At 31.5% G+C, this 9,402-nt stretch overlaps 1 protein-coding gene across 2 annotated transcripts in view; it reads right to left on the bottom strand.

Annotated features, from left to right (window-relative positions):
* Positions 1–2,140: 2,140 nt before the first annotated feature.
* The window catches only part of LOC102602122 (pyruvate dehydrogenase E1 component subunit beta-1, mitochondrial-like), an 8,913-nt gene continuing 1,651 nt past the window's right edge, over positions 2,141–9,402 (bottom strand). Inside the window, exons 4-16 of one of the 2 annotated variants that reach the window (XM_015303360.1) lie at positions 6,593–6,673; positions 6,492–6,518; positions 6,354–6,416; positions 6,143–6,229; positions 4,726–4,851; positions 4,559–4,645; positions 3,937–4,070; positions 3,503–3,575; positions 3,351–3,416; positions 3,199–3,237; positions 2,933–3,057; positions 2,680–2,794; positions 2,141–2,499 (exon numbers count right to left, since the gene is read on the bottom strand). In XM_015303360.1, coding sequence (XP_015158846.1) covers positions 2,431–2,499; positions 2,680–2,794; positions 2,933–3,057; positions 3,199–3,237; positions 3,351–3,416; positions 3,503–3,575; positions 3,937–4,070; positions 4,559–4,645; positions 4,726–4,851; positions 6,143–6,229; positions 6,354–6,416; positions 6,492–6,518; positions 6,593–6,673 — 1,092 coding nt within the window. In that variant the 3' untranslated portion in view covers positions 2,141–2,430. The remainder of the gene's footprint in view (positions 2,500–2,679; positions 2,795–2,932; positions 3,058–3,198; positions 3,238–3,350; positions 3,417–3,502; positions 3,576–3,936; positions 4,071–4,558; positions 4,646–4,725; positions 4,852–6,142; positions 6,230–6,353; positions 6,417–6,491; positions 6,519–6,592; positions 6,674–9,402) is intronic. The other variant, XM_006363201.2, reaches the window with a different exon arrangement.

The raw sequence follows: 9,402 nt of genomic DNA, 5'->3' as shown, positions 1-9,402 counted from the left end.
TTATAGTTTTATAGTTTTAAAGTTTATAATTTAAATTTAAATTTTCAAACTTTTAAAGTGTGAAATTTAAATTTTTATAGTTTTATAGTTTTAAAGTTTATAATTTAAATTTAAATTTTCAAACTTTTAAAGTGTGAAATTTAAATTTTTATAGTTTTATAGTTTTAAAGTTTATAATTTAAATTTAAATTTTCAAACTTTTAAAGTGTGAAATTTAAATTTTTATAGTTTTATAGTTTTAAAGTTTATAATTTAAATTTAAATTTTCAAACTTTTAAGTGTGAAATTTAAACTTTTTATAGTTTTAAAGTTTGAACTTTGAATTTAAATTTTCAAACTTTTAAAATTTGAAGTGTGAAATTTAAATTTTTATAGTTTTATAGTTTTAAAGTTTATAATTTAAATTTAAATTTTCAAACTTTTAAAGGGTGAAATTTAAACTTTTATAGTTTTAAAGTTTGATTTTAAATTTTCAAACTTTTAAATTGTGAAATTTAAACTTTTATACTTTTAAAAGTTTGAAAGTTTGTATTTAAAACTTTAAAAGTATAAATTTTTAAGTGTAATGTTCCTAATTTTTTAATTTTAATAAAAAAATTATAATTTTAACGGTTGGACCCGGTTTCCGGTCCGGTCCGTTACCGGTCCGGGACGGGTACACGGATTTTTTCCCGGAATTACCGGTTCCGGTCCGTCCCGGTTCCGGTTCGGTTCCGGCCCGTGGTGCCCGGTTCCGTTCCGGTTCCGGAACGTCCCGGTCCGGTAGTTCCGTTACCGGTTCCATTGCCACCCTTAGTTGTTGGTCATAATTGGGTCGGGTGTTTTAATGTGGGTGATGGGTGGGTTTTTTAATGAACAACTTTCACATATAGCAAACACAAAAGTCATATTTGTATGCTATAGCAAAGTTTGCATAATTGCGCTCCATAGCAACCATATATATGTATAATTCGCTATACATATACAAAAAAAAAATAGTTGTACAATTCGCTACACATATACAAAGAAGACAGTTGTATAATTTGCTATACATATACAAAAGAAAGCAGTTGTATACAAAGATCAATTGTATAATCTGTGTATGTATAAAACGAGAAAGAGAGAAAGGTAAAAGAAAACTGGGCAGGAAAATATTTGTATTGTATAATTAAAGTGTATAGGACGAAGATATATGTATTTGCATGTGTATATATAATTTCCTCTCGCTTTATGCAAACAAAAATGCAATTTATACATTTCGTTTCTGTTTGTATAAGCGAGAGAGGCGAGCGAGATTTGGGAGAGTGGTGAGCGAGATTTGGGAAAGGGGAACGAAAATATATGTATATATACAATTTCCTCTCTTTTTATACAAACACAAACACATTTTATACATTTGTGTTTGTACAAAAGCAAGAGAGGCGAGTGAGACTGCCACCAAACGAGAGTGGCGAGTGAGATTCCACCAGGGAGAGTGACGAAAATAGCAATAGTTTGCTATAGGGTACAATTAAATCAAAGTATATTTATAGCATTTAATTTGAATTAATAGTTTGTTATTATATACAATTTTCTCTTTTTTAATTAAAGGTAAAATACTAAAATTAAATTAAATGCAGAAAATCATTTGGATGGAGACATGTGTCCCTCCGTTAGTCCAAAGGGTATATACACCCTAAAATTTAGACGACAAGGGTGTCAGTGTCCTAAAAGTATAATGAAGGGTATTTAGATACCATTTATAATAGTTCGGGGGTATATTTGTTCTTTTTCCCTAAAAATTATGCGGGTTAAACTCAACCCTCCCCGTAGCAAACTGTCGCCTCTCTCACTGAAATTCTCGCTCGCCACTCTCGCTTTATACTAACACAAATGTATAAATTGTGTTTCTGTTTGTATAAAGCGAGAGAAAATTGTATATACATATGCAAATACATATATTTTCGTTCTACACTTATAATTATACAATACAAATCTTCCCCTGCTCATTTTTCTTTTGCCTCTCTTTCTCGCTTTATACGAACACAGATTATACAAAATACAATGTATAATTTATGTTTGTATAAAGCGAGAGAGACAGAGATTTAATATACAAACGTTTTATTTCGATTCAACTGTATACAAATTCAAATTTTATGCAGATATACAAACAATAAAATTGAATTGAGAGGCAACCAACGACTTATACAAACGAGAGACTGAATGCAAAATTATACAAATTTGAAAAGGAGCCAGCGAGTTATACAATATGATGCTCCATAACAAACATAATGGAGTGCAATTAAACAAACTATAGTTATAACATACAAATATGATTTTTATGTTTACTATATGTGAAAGCTGCTCTAGTAGAATTCTTCTCGAGCAATAAAATGCCCAAATTGACTACGGTGAACATCTCCACATTTATTTTACAAATAAAAGCATACAAGTAGGTGGAGATTACAAAACTCAAACAGCAGCTGCTATGGGAATAGATCTGTAACACACCCTCTTGGCTGCTCGAACAATGTCTTCAACCTGCACGATTCCATCATCACCGGAAGAAATTAAGTCAATCCGAACTAACATCTGATTCGATTATTTTAATGGCTTCTGGTTAGCAACCAAATAAAATTCTTTATATAGATGATTGAGATCAAAAGCCCAAAAACTTCTATAATAATGTAAGCTGGAACATAAATATTACAGAGAAGAGACCTGTGGAAGAGCCATCCTTTCAAGATTGGCAGCATAAGGCATTGGAACATCTGCACCAGTAATCCTTTCAACTGGGGCATCGAGGTACTCGAATATTTCCTCGACAACTGAAGCACTATTTATGACAACCAAAGGCACAAGTTTAGTTTAAAGATTGATCCTTTAGATGTTCCAAACAGCTAACATTAACTTCAGTAATGTACAACTAGTAATGCATTATTATATGATTTTCAATACAGTTTGAAACACAAACCAGATTTCAGCACCGACGCCATGTTGAGGAAACCCTTCTTCCACAGTAACCAGCCTGTTAGTTTTTCTCACCGAAGCATTGATGGAAGATTTGTCTAATGGCCTAATTGACCTAATATTAATGATCTGTAAGATTGAAATACATCAAAACCAACCGTTTATGGCAAAGAGTACACAAACAAGCCAACAGCTACATTTCAAATCAAGGAGTTGAGGTAACCATGTTGCGGAAAGGGAAGAGAAAGAGCTCCGTTGGAACTAATTTACCTCAGCATTAATATCCTCCTTCGCAAGCGTCTCTGCAGCCTGAGCAACAAATGTTGACAAATTAAAGAGAATGAAACTGTAATGCGATTAACCAAACTCTTCATTGCATGTATACTCATTATTGGAATGTAGGGAAATATGCACACATAAACCTTGAGAGCATAGCCAACCATCCGTGAGAATGCTGTAATTGTCACATCTCTTCCCTCTTTCTCTATCTGTTGTACATAAAAGAAAAAGAATCACAAACTGTAAGAACGGATGCAAACAATTCCGAAAAAGTAAAGCTTGTCTGGGAGCATACCTTTGCTTTCCCTATGGGAAGGGTAAAGCTTGGATCAAGAACTTCTTCCGACACAGGAAAAGACTCGCCATACCTGAAAATTGATTTACCAAAATTTACTCCCCTACTATTTTATTCTTCGATTTTAGCATTACATGTTGTCTTCTTGGCTTCGGTTATCATATTATTTGTTGTTGCTACGGTTCTCTTCTCCATTGTTTTTCAGTTTAGCTTCTTCATTACTATATTTACTTACAAACTTGATTGTTGTTATATTTTACTTGAGCCGAGGGTCTATTAGAAAGAACTCTACCTTTTCTCAAGGTAGGGGTAAGGTTGTATACACACTATCCTCCCCAGACCCCACTTGTGGGATTACACGGGTGGTATGCTATCCTTATACCAAGGTGTTTAGAGATTTTTTACCACAATTCTCAAAATCGTATCATACTTACAATAACTCATTCTCAAGAAAAACAACCGGATCGGGATCTCTGATAGCTGCTTTTAGAAGTCCTCTCGCATCTTCAGATGAATATGGCGCCACAACTTTCAAGCCAGGGACAGACCCATACCATGGAGCATAACACTGCATATTGATCATCATATGACAAGTTTGAGTTCTAATAATTTCTGAGATATAGATTTCTCAAAATGCATTTCGTCCAGATAAACTGACAATCATCTTCTTGTGACCAACAAAGGATAATGCATATCATATTTGAGAGAGATTTATTTGTTGAATATCGGTTATTTCTCAATCTACAGCCTGATAAAACACACCAGTGAGCATGAAATCTGTGAGTAGTTGAAGCATGCAACTTTCAAGTTTTCTGCAAGTTGTGCAATGAGCAGCTAATAAATGGTACAGACAACAATACCTCGTTGTTTTCAATCACATTTAAACAGCAAGGCACAACTCTAATAATCAAAGACCCTCAACGACGGCTACCGGTCAACTTATACTAGACGCATAATCCCGACAACCTGATACTCCCAGCAATAGCTACTGAATTTTTTTACTCAAAGCATCATCCAGTTCAGCAAGGTTTTTCTTATTATAGATTACGTACACACATGTGATCTTAATTTAGAACAGCATAAGAACTTCTCTGATATCCACACCCTGCTTTGTCTTCTTCCAAGAGCGGGCCTTGGTATATGCTGGTGCTTTCACATGAATCTTTGCTCATGACAGCTGTTTCCTTAAAAAGAAATACCACCAGAAAACTGATACAAGATACCTGAGAGTGCTGAGCACCAACACCTAGAGCAGCACCATTCGGTCCTCGGAAAACAATAGGAACACTAATATTCCCACCAGACATGTAGTGTGTTTTGGCAGCAGAGTTAACCAGATGGTCTATTGCCTGCAAGAACACATCAGAACTCCTAATATCTCCACAGAATTCAGCTTTTAATTTCAAAAGAAAGACGCAGATTAGGAAGGGAAAGTGGTTTTTGTGCCGTAACAAAAATAAATGTCTCGAAAAGAAATCAAACAAAAGTTCCATTACAAAGGTGAGAGCTGTAGGGTCGTCTTCTAGTAAAGTCATCAAATTGAAATACTATCTCCTTTAATTATCTTTTTCCACTGATCAAATGTCTACACAAAAGGTCTCAGCAGCAGAAAATACCATGATAAACAAATGAACAATGCTATCTCAATGGAATTACTCTGAAACCTTAATGTTATAGTTTTCTGTCTTTATCCCAAAGACCTACAGAATCAGCTAATATGCAGCACTCCCGCGCTGATCCCAGAATGACTGGGTCTGTATGGTGGTCTCATGGGTGGTTCCTCTAGCTTGTACCAGCAGCACAAGGGCACTCCTAAGCTTCTCATGGGTGCATTGTTCCTAGTTTGCGTGAGTTTTTCAAAATAGACATACATATGATTTTTCCCGAGGCTAACGGGTGCAGGTGCACCCCCTCCTAAAGGTATGGGTCCACCTTTGTGGATAGGTATGGTGCACGTCAAGTAGCTCCTCTGAAATGACACCCAAGACAGGTGTAAGTTATCCTGTCTGATGATTACAAGCATGGTTTCAGAAAACAAAGGAGCCCTGAATTTCATTTCATCTCGTCGTTTCAAGATATGTAAAATCCTATTACCTGCAGCTGAATACCACATATATGCTGTAGGGTTGACTATAAGTATATTGGTATACTGCTCTGCTGATTTCAGAACATTTACGGGAAATCCATGTAGAAAAACAAAACAAAAAGGCTTCTCCACTAAGTATGGTGGCAAAAAACTAGAACACCTATTTAAGAGACCGGTCAACAGGCTTGAATTGTTTAAAAATAGGGCGAAGCACAAATTAGTTAGTTGTGGACAGATTGCATGCTTGAATAATATGCTCAGTTCTTTTTATCTGCAACAACTCCTGCTTGTTCACCCTTGTTGAGCTATATATGGAGAACAAAGCTTACTAAGAATTCGAAAGCAGACCTAATTTTGATAACTACATACATAGACAACTTATGATGGAATTTCTACGGGAGGAAGTAAAAGCTTAACACGTTACCTAAGCCATATAAAACTGGTCTCTATACACCGTTAATGTTATAAGTATCATTATGAGCATCATAGCAACCATTCCAACATGTGACAAAAGGTAACACGAAGAAGTTTGAGAAAGCGAAGTAATATCTTACCTGCATGGCAAAGTTAAAGGTCATGAACTCTAAGACAGGCCTAAGTCCATAATATGCGGCTCCCGTAGCGAGTCCAGTAAATCCAGCCTGCTCAATGAGAAACAAGAAGCTACACTTTTAATGAGGAAACCAAAGATTAATGTATAACGACTGATGGCTAAGAGAGAATGCAAAGTTATTATAGCACATTGATGATGAATGAAAAGACAACCTCAGTAATTGGGGTATCAACAACCCTGTCAGGGCCGTACTTGTGCAAGAGTCCTTTAGAGACCTGCCAAAAGAGAGGAGAAAACAATTTCACTACTGCACTGTAGGGGCGAGCAACTTCAATGTTAGAAATTCTAACCTTGTAAGCACCTTGGTATTCCCCAACCTGAATGGTTCAAAAAGGTAATTAAGCACCACACCGCCAAAATTCAAATAATAGGGAAGCAAATTGATTGTTACCTCTTCGCCCATTAAAAATACTCTAGGATCAGCTGTCATTTCCTCATCAAGGGCAGAATTTAGTGCTTCTCTCACCATCATCTACAAAGTAAGAGTTGACATATGCATAATTACAAGCAGAGGCGAAGCTAGGTGGGACCCACTAACTTTTCCGTACACTGCCCTAAAAAATTATATATATATATGGAAATTACTTGTTCATTTTGACAAATTAAGAAAGGGCAATTTTCTTTTACCTATTATACCCTCAATTAATTACTTTTAAAAGGTAGAACTTCTTGAAAATCTTACGTTTTTAATTCATGGACTTCATAATTAATAAGGGTAAAATAGTAAACTTACTATGTCAATAAATATTTTCTTCATATGTGTGTAAATTCAAAAGTGGACAAATAATTAGGGACAGAGAGAATAACAAGGATAAAATAGATACAAAAGAAATTATTTCTTAATTTTCTAAATTAGATAAATATTATTGGATAACTATTTTTAGTATAGTGGATAATTATTATTGAACGAAGGTAATACTTCACCCCAAAAAGGACTCCTAAAAATAAAGGGAGGAATACTTTAGTCAAAACTTGCATATGTTAGCACAGGGTAATGCTAAATGGCCAGAAAAAATTGGCCAGAATTTGGCCAGAAAGGTAAAAAGACTATAATATCCTTATTTCAATTTTTGCATTTATTCCATCATACTTTTCCCTCCAAAACAAAAGTAACTTTTTTCTATTTCCCAAACTCCTTGAACTACTAAAATACAAACTTTTTGGCTACCAAGGGAAATAAAAGTGTTTTTGTGTATATTTATGTGTGTATAGTTCATTGGATTTTTATTTTTTAAAATATTGTTCAGTTAATTAAAAAAATTGCAGTTTCAGTTTTATACATTAATATTTTAATTTCGTTTTTATACATTAATATTGTTTTTCATTACTATACCATACAAATTATGTTCTACATACATATATATATATATAAAACCTACACTCCTTCCTCTACCCCTTCCCGAACTCAATTATGTACACAATGTACCAATGCATACCTTTGAAAAATTGTTTTTTTCGCTTAAAATAAATCTCTTTATTGAAGAAGACAATTAAATTTCTCATTAATAATAACTACAAATGACTATCTTATCTACTTGAGATTATACTTAATTATTTTGTAATACAAATTTAGTAAAACATAGTAATTAAGTGTAAGGATTTACCAAAAAAATTTATAAATAATTTTTTCTTTAAAATATAATCAACTAAATAGATTCTTCTATATAATGGATGTTGTTCAAGAGAAAAAATAATGTACTTTTGGAAGTTAGATATTTATAAAAAAAATAACTAACGAAAGACTTTTGTAACTTTTAATAACACGTTAATTTTTTATATTATAATCATTCCAAACAAGAATTAACATATATAGAAATTGGTAGAATTATTTCACTAATTTTAACCATGAATAAAAAATTAAAGTACTCATATAATACTAATTAAGAGGATGTTTCAAAAAGAATAAATAAAAGATCACTCAATACCTAATGATCAATTATAATACTTTAAAATAGATGTATTTTATGTAGGATACTTAAATTACAATATGTCTAATGTATGTAAATAAAGTATAGCATAATTAGTATATACATTTTTTTTAAAAATATTTTCATTTAATATAGAATTTTCTATCGAAGGAGACAATTAAAATTCATGTTAATAATAGACAAAAGTAGATTATTTTCCAATTAAAAATTATACTAACTACTCGGTAATACATAATTTAGTTGAATTAAGTATAATTTTCAAATTTACAATTGACTTTTCTTTAAATAAAATCAATGAATAAACTTATATAATTCTACCATGATTAATAGACCGGTCATATAACATGTGTGCTTTTCTTTTATGAAGAAAATAAGAATATCATTTTGAGAATTAGATGTTTTAAATATAAAAAAATATATAATAAGACATTTATAACTATACCTCAAATAACATATCAAATTTTGTATATCCTAATTTCTCTAAACAAATTTATAATAACTTATAGTAATTATTAAAATTATTTCACCATTTCTAACCATGAATACACAATTAGTTACTTCAATTATATTAATTAAGAAGATGTTTCAAAATAAAAATAAAATATAAATAAAATTGTATACATATGTATGTATTGTATATGTTTATAAATAGTTAGGCCCTATTCTTAATTAAATAATCAATAAAATCATATATATAATCAATAAATTCTATTAAGCACTTTTAAATTATAAAATCAAAAAATTATATTAACTTTAGTTATCAAGGTTAAAGAGTATATAATTTAAACAATCAAATGATTACAAATACATATTCAATGTATAACTATTGATTTTATATAACTTAAACAATTATTTTAAAAATATTGAAACATATGATTTAAATTTATTTAATTATATCAATTATAAAATTACTTAATTAGAGGTTATATTAAATACTTAATAAAATATAAGTAATCATTTTCAAGTTATCAAATAGGCATAACACATAGGCGCGAAACTACAACACTGGTACATTGATTCTCTGAGGTTTCTATTAATTATATAACTAGGATCAATACATATGTAAATTATATGATTCTTATAATATTTATAATGTATTGATATCCACCATGTCTAAAGTGTATTGAATTTTTAAATGTCGTTATTGAAATCATTTTAAATAATGTTTAAATATAAATTAATTTAAAATAATTTTTTATGATGTGTCGATTTCTTAACATATTTTTTTATCTTTATAAAAATATTGTGCAAATTATGTTGGATTATTATTATT

The sequence above is a fragment of the Solanum tuberosum genome, unplaced genomic scaffold, assembly GCF_000226075.1.
Source record: "Solanum tuberosum cultivar DM 1-3 516 R44 unplaced genomic scaffold, SolTub_3.0 scf00426, whole genome shotgun sequence".
NCBI classification, from domain to species: domain Eukaryota; kingdom Viridiplantae; phylum Streptophyta; class Magnoliopsida; order Solanales; family Solanaceae; genus Solanum; species Solanum tuberosum.
The sequence above is the reverse complement of the archived record's forward strand: the minus strand, read 5'-3'. Positions and strand labels throughout refer to the sequence as shown.